Raw genomic sequence first — 15,252 nt, forward strand, 5'->3', positions numbered from 1 at the left:
AGGAGAAAATAGACACAAGAGAGACTTAAAACTCGGCGAGACTCGCTCTTCCTCAGGGATTCACTGATCATTGCTACAGCCGCAATCTGTACACGCTGCAATTTCTGCAATGGCAATGCTGGCAGAACTGTAAAAAGGGAATTAGATTAATCCAGTCAGGATGTGACGAAGGCATGTAAAACCAATTTCCAAATCCGTAAGACTAAAGTAGGATTTAATTTATTTAGCTTTGTATTGTTGAAATAACACCAAATGAGTCTTGTTTTAACAGTGTCTGTTTAAAAAAAAAAAACAAACAAAGTTTTGCCGGTTGAGAGCTGCAAATCCAAGATAACACCGCCAGCGCCTCTCAGTGCCATGAACAGCCCTGCGAGAGAGCTCCAGCGGACATGGGACACCACCCGGTTTGGCCACAGCATTTGTCACTGCCAAAAAAACAAATCTGCTCTTTTACTTTGGTTTATTAATCAAAAGCAAATATTAATATCAAACCTTCTCAGACATGCTATTTAAAGCAACTTTATAACACAGGAAAGTAAGTGGTAACTCCAAAGTTTTGAAAGTTTAATGCTCCCATTCTCCATCAGACAAAGCTCTCATTTTTTAGAAGTCGATCGATGAAGCATTGCAGAATCTGATCTCATCTGACCATAAATGACAAAGCACAGAGGCAAATGCAGTCCTTTTAGGCTAGAGCCTTTGATATATATATTTTAAGAACTTTTTTCTCTGTTAATGGGCTACTTAAYAGAACAAGGCCAAACTGCCCCCAGTATGACCGAGTAGAAAACAAYATTTTCACTCTGCTTTTTAAATTTTTGTCAGTTTACTTGACCCATAATGTAAAAAGACCAGGCATATGTTGCATTAACATAGTGCCTTTCATTCCAAAGGTTTTTGTTTTGGGTTGGKTTTTTTTTGTTCTTTTATAAACAAGTGATACAGAATACATGTAGAATTTACCTCTTCTGTTCCTCAAGCCGTCATCTCCTGTTGCACATCCTCAAAGGTACAGAAAGTACTAAAACATGCATGCTATATTTCAACCACTAGTTCATAGATGGCGATTATAATCTTAAAACACAGTCAAAAATTCAGAGTTAACATTCCTATTTTTCAAGAGAATTCCGATTGGTTCCTTGGGGAACTCAAGCAGGATCAAGATTCTGGTTTTATATCTCAAAGCAGCCCAATTTCTCATATTGTCAATGCACTATTATTAGCCAAAGGAAAGAAAAGTGCTGCCCTCTGAGGAACTACTGCCACTTCAATAGTACTATGAGTTTGCAACCTGCCCTCCAAGGTATGTGTTCTTTTTTGTACGTATAACAAGTTTAACTGATCTCAGTACAATTTGGTAAAATCTTTGAGAAGACTGATGAAACACATAGATTCAGAAAGTTTTAGATCAAAAGAAACTATTAAATGACCTCATCTAGCCTTTTTTGTGCCACAGACACACATATGTTCTGCCTTGTGTTGAGCCCCATAACTAAAGAACACCCAGTCTTGGTAACAAAGTCATGATGAAACTTGCTGCATTCACATATCACCTTAACTTTACTGGTTATTTCTATTTTTAACTTCATGCTTCATCTTGCAAGCATTGGTTCTTGTTTTTCCCACACTAGATTAAGGAGCCCTAGTATCTGTTTTCAYGTGGGAGTATTTCTGCACCGTGATCAGCTAACCACTCAATCTTCTTTTTGACAAAGTGAACRAGCCCTTGAAATTTTTCACTGTGAAACAGTTTTGCTCAGAGCACTGCATTTCTTTTAAAAACAGTAACAACAACAAAAAAACCTGCTCACTTATACACTGAGCATACTAAAACATTTACTCTCATAAAACAAATATAGAACAGAGGACAACTTGAAATAGTGACCTACAACATTTGTCGCAAATGCATGCATATTTTTTTCTGTGCAATATCCATTTCAATATGAAGGCGATGAGCACCCCCAGYGCAGATCTAACTTGTATTTCTCATGCAATACTAAGAAAATGCCACCAGCTTTACTAGCAGTGAGGCCCAACGCTCCATTGCAGAACTGAGTCCTTAATAACTCTCCAGGCCTTTGACACTGTAAGAACATAAATACGATGGTAACTCTGTTATGAAGAACTCATGAATAAAAGAAAGACTCTTGGTTCTGGGGTTAGAACAATAATCAAGTTCCAGCCATTATTACAAGGAAGAAATGACAGTAAACACTAAAACATACTAAAGTTTTTAAATGAGTAGCGTTTGTGACAATCTCAGCTCATATACAAAATTAAGTGTATGTGTTCACTTATGCACAAAAACCCCATGTATAAATGAATAGCTATGTATATACATACACACACATTTCTGTAATACATAATGGTCTTTATGAAACTTATTTCAACTTAAAAAAGGTGATTAAGTTTTCCATTAGAAGAAAAGGAATACCTGTATTAACTTCCAAAACACAATGTCTTATTTATTTTTTAGCATGTAGGCTGAATAATTTAGAAACAAAGTCACAAAATCCGCCCCCAAGGGTCTGTGCTAGGATTCTGAGAAACTACACAGACTTAACTCATTCCTTGTCAGAGTTTTGTTTTCTTAAATAGTTTCTAGAAATATCAGCAATGCAAAACAAGCTTGGTAATACGGAAGAAAATTACTTGTATTCTTTAAGTCACTGCTTAGTTGTTAAAATTTGCACTGCTAGCAGCACAGTGGCAGCTTCCATTTGCCTTGCACTAAGCACATCATGAATAATTCAGTTTCCTGCTTTGTTCCCTAAATAGTTGACAGGGGATGGAAACTTTACTCATGACTCTCTGGCCTTTTTTCTACGCTTGTCTATTTATTTAATAATGTACATCACTGGGCCCATCACCTAGGTTGGCATTTATGAAAAATAAGAGTATTCAATAGCTATTGCTCACAAATGGCCACGAAACAAGCAGCTTCCAGAGCTGCCACCTTTTGCTCACAAATTCATTCACCCAGCTATTTAAATAATTAACTAATCCCAATCTGCACCGCATCAGCGCTGCCTCACGCAGACTGCAACAGGAACCAGATCCCAGAACCACCGGGAACACATTCCTGCCTCCGTCAGAATAATGACTGCAAATACGTGAGCTTTCCGCTAAACCGCGGCTGACCTGCTCGAACAAAGCAAAAGATTTCCATCAAAGGCATACAAACATTTTCACAGATTCCATATCTATTTTAACTCCTAGACAGAAGCAAAATGTGTTATTGCAGAGAGCAGAGCACAAGCATTGGACAACTGAGTCAGGGAAGCATATTTAAACTTCGGTCATGTTATATTCTGTAGGATCATATCGTATTATGTAGGGTTATGGCATCATTCTTCAGCCATAGCCTAACTTCCAAAGGAAGGACACCCAAACCACTTCCTTCCTCCAGACTGATATCTCAGCAAAAATAAAATTCACATGAATGCCCTTCCAAAGAGTTTTCTAAAATTTGCCGGAGAGAAGTCCTTGATGGGATCACAACAGCCACAGCAAGAGGAATCTTTTTCCTTGAGCCTCTCTCAGCCTGCTGCCTAACAAAGTCTGAATGCTTGTTAAAAAAGGTAAAATAAACTCCTCAAATCTATCGTTTCATTAAAAATTAGAGACCTTCAGGCTATTGCATATAGTGGGCTTTTATGATTCTAATAGCGCTGGTACAAGGAAGTCTGAGAGAATCGGAAAGAACCGAACATTTCCCAACAGCTGAACAGATGAAAGTTGCCAAATTTTCTCCCTTCTTTTAAGCAATTWACTTTTGCAAAAGATAAACTAGGACAACAAGTTAGTCAAGGACCAGAACTTGTCTTGGATGGAAATGTCAACACTCTGACACAAAAAAATCCCAACTTGGAACAAAACCCCCCAAATTTCCCAAGAAATGGGATTTCCAAATAATTTTGCTTCTGAGTCATTTGAACACTTTGTTTTGAAAACAACATTTGAATTCGCTTCTCAGTTTTTATAGTTCACTAAAAGAAAAGAAATAAATTGGTAAAATTCCATTTAACTGGAATATTTCAGCCTTTTCACCCTTGAAAAATATTTATAAAGCAAGCAGAGCGGGGCTCAATGTTTTAACTTGGACAGGCACTAGTTCACCAAGAAATTGCAYGTATATAAATTTGGGCCAAATACACATGTGCTTGGGAAACATTAGCTTATATGAAGGACGAGACTTCTTACATGTTTAAAGGTTATCCATTAGGGAGACTGAGAAAAATGATACACATACACAGAATTATTTACCCTTCTGTCTGTAAAAGGCACTCTTTAGAAATTCAGAGAAGCCAATCCATCCAACGAACTTGTTTAATTTTGAAAAGTCTCCCACTGTAAAAGTCACAACATTACTGGAAAAAGCCCCAACTTTTTAATACATTTGATATTTGTTTCAGAACGGCAGCTACTGCACCTCAGAAACTCATCACCTTTCCAAGAGAATTGAACTGAGACTAGAAGCCCCTTAATGCAAGGCTATAGTAGAACTCACTTATTAAAATTGATTATTATTCAGACAATAYCAATTTCATTATCTCTGATCGATTCCTAGCAACGCTCCTTAGCCTTCAGTTACAAATGCTGCACGAACAGTAACTTAATGCTGCACAACAAATTTGCAGTCCTGCTGCTCTTGGTAAATTTGGGAGCAATCTGACTTATTAGCAGGCCTCCGGTAAAGAGCTGTCATAGGTGCTGACTGTGGGGAGCTCGACGTCAAAGCACCACCAAACCYGGCTGAGGAAACTCTTTCCCTTCGAGGCCTTGTTAATTTGATTTATGTATACAGGCAGGAAACTAATTGCTAATTGTTGCAGCGCGTACCGTGCAATTGCAGCTTTCTCCTCCAATGCTGCATCTCAAGAGCACCAGTAGACCTCGGCTTTGCAGTCTGCAGATGAGAGATGCATCCTAAGCAGGCATTTGCRCGTGTTCAGTGCTCGAGAAATTTGATCAGAGCACCCTTCGCAATGCCCTGTGCCACCATCTCCTTGCAGGGAACGGAGCCACCCTCCAACCACGCTGCATCGCAGGGATGCGGGAGCCAATGCAGGCAACTCAGCRGGAGCAAACTCTTGCCCTTGTTCAGGCAATTAGCAGATAGCCAGCGCATCTAGTGCCACTAATTAAATTGTTAAAGGTTCTTGTTCTGGAAGGTTTAGCTTCTCCCTATCTTTTTAAGTACGCCCCTGGGACCACTAGCTAAAATTGCCGAGTCTTCTTGCATTAAGTTGGGAAGACTGGACRGTGAAGAACAACTTTGTCCAATTCCCACGTCCCCTGATATTTTGCCACTGGAAGCAACCGGCCCACAATAAAAATTGGTTGTCACCTCAATAGCACACAYGCTTTTTCCTTCGGACTCTTTTTGTTAAAAGAAACAGGAGCTGGGGATACCTATAAAACTGATGAGTGGCAATGTGAATAGGTCTTGCGCCCCTAAATGCTGCCTTTTGGACCATCATTAGTGTCAGGATCACTCAGGCAATCTGAATAAGCAGAATTATCCAGACAAGTGTTTCTCTTTTTCAGATATAGTGTAGTATAGAGCCTACTACTCCCCAAAAGTATAAAAAAGTATACCAAACACTACACAAACCATTAGTACTTTGTGCTTCGTAGGTGTTTTACCACCTTTCCAGTTTGTCATGCTGCAACAGAAACAATCCTGAGAAACCCTCAGTTTTCCAAACAGCCTTCGCCAGCACGTAAGGCAAGGGAGAGAGCAAGACTTCGAGGGCAGACAGGCCATGCCAAGGGCAGCCTAGGAAAACGGGACAATTCAAGGAATCGTTATTCCCTCTCCGATCCGCCTGTTAACCCGAAGGGGCAGAAGGGAGATATGCTGGTCCTCTACAAAGCAAATGACTCCCCCACCCGCTACAACGGGTTTAAGGCAAATAGGCAACATAATTGCTACTTTTAAAATAGGTAAGATTATGCAATCAAAAAAATAAGTGATTAGAGCAAAATTAAATTACGTTCTACAGATGATCAAAAACAGGTATGGCTTTTTATTAGAAAATGGGAGGCTCTGGAMCAACACTTAGACTTTCTGCAAAAAGGCACTCATGCATGAAATGTTATGAAATGAATGAAATGGTCCTGTTGAAGCTAATTCAGGGCAGGATTGTGCACTGCATCCCAGGGGCCTCATCTGGAGCAGCGTTCAGCTGTCCCCCATCATCTCCTCTCACATTTCCCTTCTGAACCTGTGATGGTTTCATTAAAACTAGATACTGTACCACAGAAAGACAGATTTATGAAAGAAAGAAGAAAAAAYAACCTACAATAAGAAGAACTTCTAAAAATTCCCAACTAGCTCATCAACACGTTTTGCAATTCCACAAGATAAACAACCTGGAAAAACACTGCTGTGCTTAAAACACTCAAAAGCATCGTTCTCAGTTCTCTTATAGCCATGCAGGACACATACAACACATTAAAACTCTCCTGCCTCTCTTCTTTTGAGCAAAGGTCTCAGAGGTTTGACAATACCTCTTATTTTCATACATCTCTAAGACAAAATTAGATACTTTTTGTCATTTAAAGAGTTTATGAACTGATAAGTTGGCCCAATTTTGATGTTCTTTCTATAGCGCAGAACTGCATGCTGTTTTTGAGAAACAAGCAATAAGATAGAAGCCATTCATGTTGGCTGGGACAGATAAGAAAATTTATCAAGGGAGCAGTTACTTATTATGCCAATGTGAATATACAGCTTATTGGATCTAATTCATTACTCTAKCACACTGGTACATCGCTTAGAAAAATTATTTTACAGCAACATGGTGTACTTCATTTACAAAGGACACTGACATAATACAAAATCAGATTTTACTTCCCAAATGACTTCCCAAATCTAACATTTAAAATTCAATATATTTTTATGGTTACCCTTAYAAAAAATAATCAACAGAGAAAAATTGTTCTCACTGAACCACACAGTGGACTTGAAACATTAAACGCATCCTTACAATACTGAAAAACCATAAGCCAAGGCATTTTTGGCAAAATTCTGTTCTTACTCAAAAAGGAAGAGGATCTTCATAAGCACATGCCATGACTGACACTAACAGGAACAAAATTGCATCTCCTTTTCAGKCATTATATCAATATAATGCTTCCTTCTTTCATCTATAGAAAAACCAATGAAAGAGTTATATTTGGCAAATTAAAAAAAAATGAAATCAATCAAATGAAACTAATGAAAGAGCTGTAAAACAGACACTTTCTGTTAACACCTCGGAGGTCCAGATACACCCTGTTTGGGGGGAAATCTCAATAYTTGATATAACTGGACATCCGTAGCTTAAATTTATCAAGTTATGGTTCCAGAGATAGCCCTTTGGGTCACGCAGGGCATCTTTCTTCTATAAAAGACGCTGCCCCCTGCTCTAAGAGCCATTCTTTATTGGCRAGGTAGCAATGGGGTAAGGTAGGAAACTTCCACTTGCTTGACATGACTCTTACCTCTTTTCAAAAGYGTCTCCTGGATCCTTTCCAGGAGGAAGAGCCACGAGAGCCCCTGAGCACAACAAAATCACTTATTTCTCCTTTCCCTCCTCATTCCCTCCCTGTAGGGGACAAAGTTTTGCTCCTGCCACAATTCCTCATTCCTGGGACGGCAGATAAAATTTTGCCAAGCAGCAGCTTGGAAATGTAATTCAGTGCAAATCACAAGAATTCAATTTTGCTGAGAAGTTTGGGGCTTGTTTTGCTTGCCAGGTATCCATTTCATAGGTTTTTACCTGAAAAAAGGTTTGAAGCTGCAAGTTTTTAGCAGAGCTGGATATAATTGATAGGGACAATAAACGTTTCAGTATGGAACGGCAGCTTCCTACCTCACTTTCAGAAAGYGAAGTAAACTCCTTTTCTCGCTATGTAGGAATTTTTGTTTCTTTGGCAATGATTGTATGGCAGAGCTGTTGCTGTCTAGTTTTTTAAAGCCTTTTGAAGAAGTAAAGCTTAAGTTCTGGATAACACTGAGCATCAGTGATGAATCGATTCCTACCACAGATGGATTTGTGAGATTGTGCAGGTGATAGCACCAGCTGGAAGAAGGAACAGATATGCCTCCAAAGGACAGTTAGTTACAACTAGATGTATTATGAAGGGATTTAAACCTCCCTGTTGCTCAAGGGGAAAAAAAAATCATAGCGAAAATAGCATTTGAGTAAGGATATACAGAATGAAGAGCAATAGACTGGATGAAGAACAAGAGCAAAAAATCCTTTGGTGTGTGGCACCACATTCTTAACCACGGAAAAAAGTACCCAAGTTGACTGCAAATATGATAGTCACTGAGATCTACGATCCTTGAAAGGAGTTACATAGTAAAGTAGTATAAGGTTATTACAATTTTAAAATTAATATTTGGGAGAATAAACTAATCTGATAAATAAAATGCAATAGCTAGAATTATCATATCAACACAACTGTCTAATTTCTTTCCACTTACTACATTAAACTTTCTGTTTATCTGTTTTAATTTACAGAAGTCAGAACAAAATTACAACATCCTATTAAGTATATATGGTAGTTCCATATTTCACAGGATATTTAGGGGTTTGTTTCATTTTTATCTGTTTTGGAGCAACAAACTTGAAATAACTTCATACAAAATGAAAATATCACTTTCTGTATTTCCTCTATTCAAATGCTTTGCTGTCAAAATACAATACAAAATATTTTATTTAAGAAAAAGATGTCACACTAGGCAGTACTATTTATTACAATATTAGAGGTCTTAGAGATGGTATTTCAGTTATGCTTCATGCTATCACGGTCTTGTCCCCTTTGATTTCATTATTAACATTCAACTCAAACCTTAATGGAAAACGCCCAATGAAGTCCTGCTTTGCATAAAACCTAAATATTAATCATTCTTAAATGTGAAAGCTTAACAACACACAYGATTAACAAAATCCTAGCACTACTCAACTTTGTGACAATACTCCCTCTAACTTCATTGAGACCAGCAYGTCACTACTGTCCTATATTTTTTCCCCCGTGTATTTTCCATAAGAAAATAGGGCAGGAAAAATCTGCCTAAGAGGTAGTGGGAAGGAACTGACAGGGCACAGCACAAATGGCACACTGATCTTTAATTTGGCATCAGAAGTTCAATCCACTCATTATAAACACTAATCTGCTGAACAGTTCAATTATGTAATAATGAACATTATATGGCTAAACCACATCTGGCAGATGTGCAATAAAAACAGGATAAACATRCATCTTTAGTGCCTCTCTCTATGCACAGTGAGAATTTAAAAACAGCTGAATTTTCAGATGCACTTAAGTGATAACAAAAAACAGAATTCCGTTTTCAAGAAGAGTTTAAGAATGTCTGTTTTCACTGAAAATTGGCTTCATTTACTTTTGAAAACTTGACAGTACACTTAGAATCATTGGGTGTCGCCATATTTTTCAAAATCTTAGGATCTAAGCATTATTATAAACTTCAGAGACTTCCACATCTAAACATGTTCATCACTCTTGAAAACTGAATTTTCATTATTCTAGAGATTTTTAGTTAGGATCTGCAAATGGGGAGCTACCGAGACTGCTGAATCAAAACACAGACGACTATTTTCTTATTACGCTCTCTTGACGCACCATCTCCAAAACGGTTCCGAGGACACTATCTTACCGCGAAGTCTTGACCTAGCTGTCCTAACAGAGAGCCTACTTTCAGGCTATAAACCTTACCAGCTTTGTCCCTCCATGTTGCCCCAATTGGTTTTACTGGTTACAGATACAATTTTAAACAGTGCCCAAGACACTTCTATCTGGTCTCTTTTGAATGTGGGATATTTGCCCTTTTCATATTCATCTGTAAGGCTGGCGGGAGCTAAGATACAGCAGACTGGAACTATAACCTTCTCAGATATCTTTCCAAAGAAAAAGTGAAGGGAAATATATTCATGGCACCAACAGATGTAATACCATTACATTCCCATCAGCTCATGATGCTTGCAGAATTATGTCTGTTTTTACCCATGCTGGCTCTGCCCATACTGCAGAGCAGTATGTTTCTCTTTTAAAGTTCTGAACAAATTAGTATTTAGACTTCTAAAATATTGGATTTACTGATTAARCATTATTAACAACATTTGTCCCTATTTTTGTCAGAATGTGAAACAACAAGCTGGGGAAGGCAAGCCCTTTAGCTTTTTATGGGGAATCCTTTCCTCCTGTGAGGCATTTCTTTTTAGTCCTGTTGAAACTCTGAATCATCAGGACGGAAGTGAACTGATTTCTATTTTTAATGTCAGCACTTCCTTACTGGTGGTGGYGGTGGGATGTTCTAAAAATTTACAGAGATGATCTTTACCTAGGCTGTATCRTGGTTAGACAACTTAGCCAAAGCCAGTAATTACAACTGTGCTACATCGCACTGAAATTCCGTGGTGTTGATGTTCCTTGGGGAACAAGGTGCACAGCTCAAAGAATAAAAGCCAAGACAGTGGGTTTTGTTACCTAATGCTATCTGGTATGTCTGTTGCAAAAGATGTTTAAAGTGGAATYAGTTGATGGAGACGGCCAGAAGGGGACGGCCAGAAGGGCAGCACACAAACTCGCACCGAGAACCTCAAATGGAGAAGGYGCACAGGAATGCCCCAGTCTCCTCTTGCAGCAAACCATGCAGACAAGCCATGCACACGCTCCTCCCTTCCCTAACATAGTCTTTGGTAATGACATTTCTTTCAACTTGCACAGAAGCCAGCCCAAATCCCAGGGAAATCAAGGGAAATCTCCTGGTGCACTTCAAGTTGTAGAAAAGCCCAGAAGGTCCCAGTACTCAAGGCTCACCTGACTGCAGATTTCATCCTAACAGAAAGTCCCTACTCCAGATCTCCAAGCACATCAAGGTGATGTGCACTTGGTTAATCAGATTGGCACTGCTATGTCTTGTGCGCATTTTTCTCCTAATTCCTTCTTCAGGACTGTTAGCAAAATTTCTCACTATTACTGAGTCTGATCCAAGTAGTAAGCTAAGAAAATTAAATTAATGTCATTCTGAGTAACATTTAGAAACTGCAATTTAAGCAGCTGCCACTTATCCTCATAATTCAAAGTATATTAAATTGAAAGAAGTCTTACAATAACATATATTGATTTTGTCAGGGTTCTTTTTTTTYCAAGGAACATATGTTGCGTGTTCTATATTTGTGGGGCTACATGCACGCAGGTTTCATTGCAATAGCTGCGACTTTTGCCAAACAGATGTTGCGGGAAAGYGACTTAACACAATATGCAGTTTACAACACACAAAACTGTCTCAGATCAAAATGCTGGCCTAAGAAAAACTATCTTCTGGGTACTGCACATACCAGAAGCATTGTTTATCTATTTATACACAATACTGATAGGCAGCCAAATTCATCCTTGATTATACTTGTTGAAAAAAATACCAAATTCTAAGAAACATATATGTTTATAAAAGGATAAGGAAATAAGGAATAAAAGGAAACCTAAGTTTCATAAGATCCAMAGCATTTATATAATTCCTTTCCTCTCAGGTCCGGATTCTCACTAGCATCTTAATATCTAGTTGAAATAGTTTGAACASTGTTGAAATAAAGGAATATTTTTAAGCCATCTTTTGAAATAATAAAATGAAAAGCTATTCCCAACCCCAAAACACAAAGTATTGGAATATTATCCTAAGACTGACAGAATTCTCTGTCATTTGTTGYAATTCTTATAATACCCAATCTGCAGAGCTCAGTTTATTCAAACGCTTTGTTCATGACTAAGCCTCATGATAGACTTCAACTTAATTTCCTTTCCAAGCAGATAAGGAGGTTGAATTTTTACCCTTCAAAATCACAATTTTTCATCAACTATAACCTTTCTCTTTATGGAAATAATTAGATCGATCAGTAGAGATGGATCGGCTCATGAAAACTGACATCAAGTCTTTCATASATTTTTTTTTTCCTTGAATTTAGTAAGTCTTGGCTTGAAACATGGTACTATCACTTCAAGGCTTTTAAGTTTCGCTTATTAAATATAATTTTAAAAAATTATGTTAGAATACTTTCAATTTACTTCTGCTATACCTAGACCAGCTCTTTAGATTTCCACTACAACAATCCTTTGTAACCTCAGGTACATAAGTTCTRCCAGTTCTGCTCTGCAAGCGACAAAAAGCCATCAACGCATTTCCTTTATCATGAGCGGGGGGGAAGAAAAAAGAAAAAAAAATCTTCCACTGCTTAGGGTCAGTTCCATAAGCCTGAAGAAAGCTGATTTCCTCCTTTATATAGAAATAAATTTCAAAAGTAGGACAGAAAACCTGGTTTCTTCCACATTCACTGCTACAGGAAAGTGAGTATATTGGGCCAATAGCGTATTCTGATACCACAGTGATGAGTGCTATATAAACTTCCCAAACAGTGGAAATAGTCCACATTAAAAAAAAAGTGTGTATATATATATATATATATAAGTATAAATAAAGTATATAATAAAGTATAAAATAAAGTGTACATATATAAGTGTGTGTATATATATACACACACACACACACAGTGCCAACCAGGGGTTTCAGTGGGTATTTTACAACACTTCATATCCATAAAACAGGTCCTAGGGACCTAAGCACTGGCTTTACAATCAGGTAAATTTAAAAAATATCTTGGGAAAAAGAGTTATTTGCCTGTTTGGGTGCTCAAAAAATCACAGTCCTTCAGAGTTCAGCGATTTCAATTTTTTCCTCCTTACCACCCATGCAGACTAAAGGTTTATTTCACCTCATAGACTGAAAAACAAGTCAGGATCCACTTCAATTGTCATTGCGATTAAATGGAGATTTCTTAAAGCATGAAGTATTACAAAACGGAGTTTAAAAATCTTGCTGTTCGACAATGCCATTCAACAGCTCACTGGATTTAGAAAGCTGATTTATCTTTATTCTCACTTACTTTGAATTGCCTATGTTTTCCAATTCCTGTACAATAAAGGTAATATTAATATTTAGCAACAGAATGTTATTAAAGCAAAAACAATAATGACTCTCTTACAGTAAGAATATTCCCATAACAGGATGACTAACACAAATCCACATGCACTTGCACATCATTCTAGTTTCATTCGCTCTTTCCCCCATATATGTCTATGGAAAGTGTCCCAAGCATCATGGTAAAACTGAATACAGGAAGAAATATTCAAAGTTTGTTAATAAGATACCACATTAAAAAAAAAGTCACAGGRAATCTTAACATTGGCACCTGATTGCATTTAGACAAAAACATATCAAGGTTACATACCTGTAAATCTGTTGAATATTTTCAGCTTTGATTTCCTTGAGAATCTCTTGGTAGACATGAGGGTTATTTGGTTCTGGAGATGCTGGGGAAGGAGGGCATCTCTTGTGTGCATAATATCCTACCAAAATCCCCAAAATAAATAGAATCAAAACAGTGCAAAGTACTTTAAGCATCTGACAAAAATTGCAGCGGTTGCTCTTTGGCGCCTGTCTCGTATAATGCGAGATGTAGTCTGGATCTTCTTGGAGTCGCTGGAACCTGCCTTTAGGAGACGTGGATGGCTGAATGGGCTCRAGATCGAGGTCAGGGCTCTGCAAGTTCCCCAGCGGATGCTGGGCTGCACCGTCCAGGCGGAAGGGATCAAAGCCRGGCTCCTCCAGTTCCTTCTCCATGTCCCACTCCAGGTCCAGTGCTGTGGCCTGCAGGTCRTCGCTGTCGAGGTACGGAGAGTGCCCTTGGGCCCTCTGCTCCGCGTTCACTTTGTGGTAGGCCATCTTTTTATCTGTTAAAACAAAGGAAAAACTTAAGCATTTGTTTCCYTACGTCTCCTTTGTAAACCTGAGAGAACTGAGCATCTATATTTAAAAGCAAAAACTGGGTTTGCAATGTTCCTTTCTCCCTATCTCCATCCTCCTTCCTGCCTTTGTAGCATTATTACTCCCATGATCATCGTCACAGAGGGGAAAGAAGGTATTCAAAGAGCTACAACATATTGTAAGAATATGAGTAAAGGGGATTTACAAATACCAGTGGCAAAACACAAAAGTTACCGTATTACTTTTTCAGTCTCCAGTCTCCAAGATAATATTAAAAATTGAGTGAAGGCACATACAGTTTCCAAAGCAATTATTTATTACCTGAAAGTCATTTTGAAGCTGTAACAACTGTATCAATTTCATTTCACTCATCATACAAAATAATGACGTTAAAATAAAGGTTTTTTTAAAAAAAGAAATAAAATAGCTTGCCTGATCTGGTTCTAAACACAAGGAAACGATAAGTTAAAAATGAAAATTCAGGGTGACACTGTACTTACACATCAATAAAAGGCTTCCGTTTAGATGGAGCATTCTATTATTTATAGGTATTTTAAATGCATAGTTCCTGAATGACTGATGAATTTACTTCAAAATTGCCCCAGCTGTTTTGCTCCACTTATTTTCCCCATTTTAATGAATCAAAATCATTGCCAGGTACGTATATCAAAATCATTCCTTTAACAGCGAGGCCTATCTGCGGCATTTCTAGACATTTCTATGGAAGCACGAGCCCTTTAAATGGAGCTCTGACATCCAGGACAAACTCTCCAAGTCTATTTTCAACAAACCATTTTTTTACAGACTGCAACAGTGTGGTGCCATTTTCATCCATACTTGGACCGTCCATCACATAAGCATCAGTAATTTAGGGCTTTTCAAGCAGACAGAACCATCAATTAGAATAAACTGCAGATACAGATATTAAACTTCTCAGTGATGGGTATCTGACTGACATCTACAGCACTACATTATACCTTCCTTTTTATACTTTAAGACATTTTCTTTCTCTGAAGACCTACCCCCAGATAACATTATTTAGGCCACATGATGAACCTACTTGAATGGCAAAGTAGAGTTTAGCTTTTTGAAGCTCTTTGAAGAGAAGGAACCATTAGAAAGCACTGATATAATGAACCAGTCCATGGGTCACGGAAAGACTATCTTGCTTTATACAATACCAATTTACAGATCCTATTTCCTTGTAAAGCCATATAAAAAAAATCCCTCGCCTGTAACTTCCAGGCAGTATAGCAACAGTCAAGCGAGCACATACTTTAGGCAGTGTTTCAAGTCTAGCTGTCGTATAGGTTTTGCAAATCAATCCTCCACCTGCGATCCAAATTTTTCTGTATGCAGTGGAAGCAACAGAGCTTAGGCTGAGCTGAACTAAAGAATCTAAATTAGCGTGAATAAGC

The 15,252-nt window shown here is 38.1% G+C and overlaps 1 protein-coding gene across 1 annotated transcript in view; it reads right to left on the reverse strand.

Annotated features, from left to right (window-relative positions):
• Positions 1–14,684, reverse strand: part of NAALADL2 (N-acetylated alpha-linked acidic dipeptidase like 2) — a 305,207-nt gene extending 290,523 nt beyond the window's left edge. Inside the window, exons 1-2 of the mRNA XM_026060735.1 lie at positions 14,672–14,684; positions 13,299–13,800 (exon numbers count right to left, since the gene is read on the reverse strand). Coding sequence (XP_025916520.1) covers positions 13,299–13,800; positions 14,672–14,684 — 515 coding nt within the window. The remainder of the gene's footprint in view (positions 1–13,298; positions 13,801–14,671) is intronic.
• Positions 14,685–15,252: the final 568 nt, after the last annotated feature.

This window comes from Apteryx rowi, unplaced genomic scaffold, assembly GCF_003343035.1.
Source record: "Apteryx rowi isolate R43461 unplaced genomic scaffold, aptRow1 scaffold_10, whole genome shotgun sequence".
Classification (NCBI taxonomy): domain Eukaryota; kingdom Metazoa; phylum Chordata; class Aves; order Apterygiformes; family Apterygidae; genus Apteryx; species Apteryx rowi.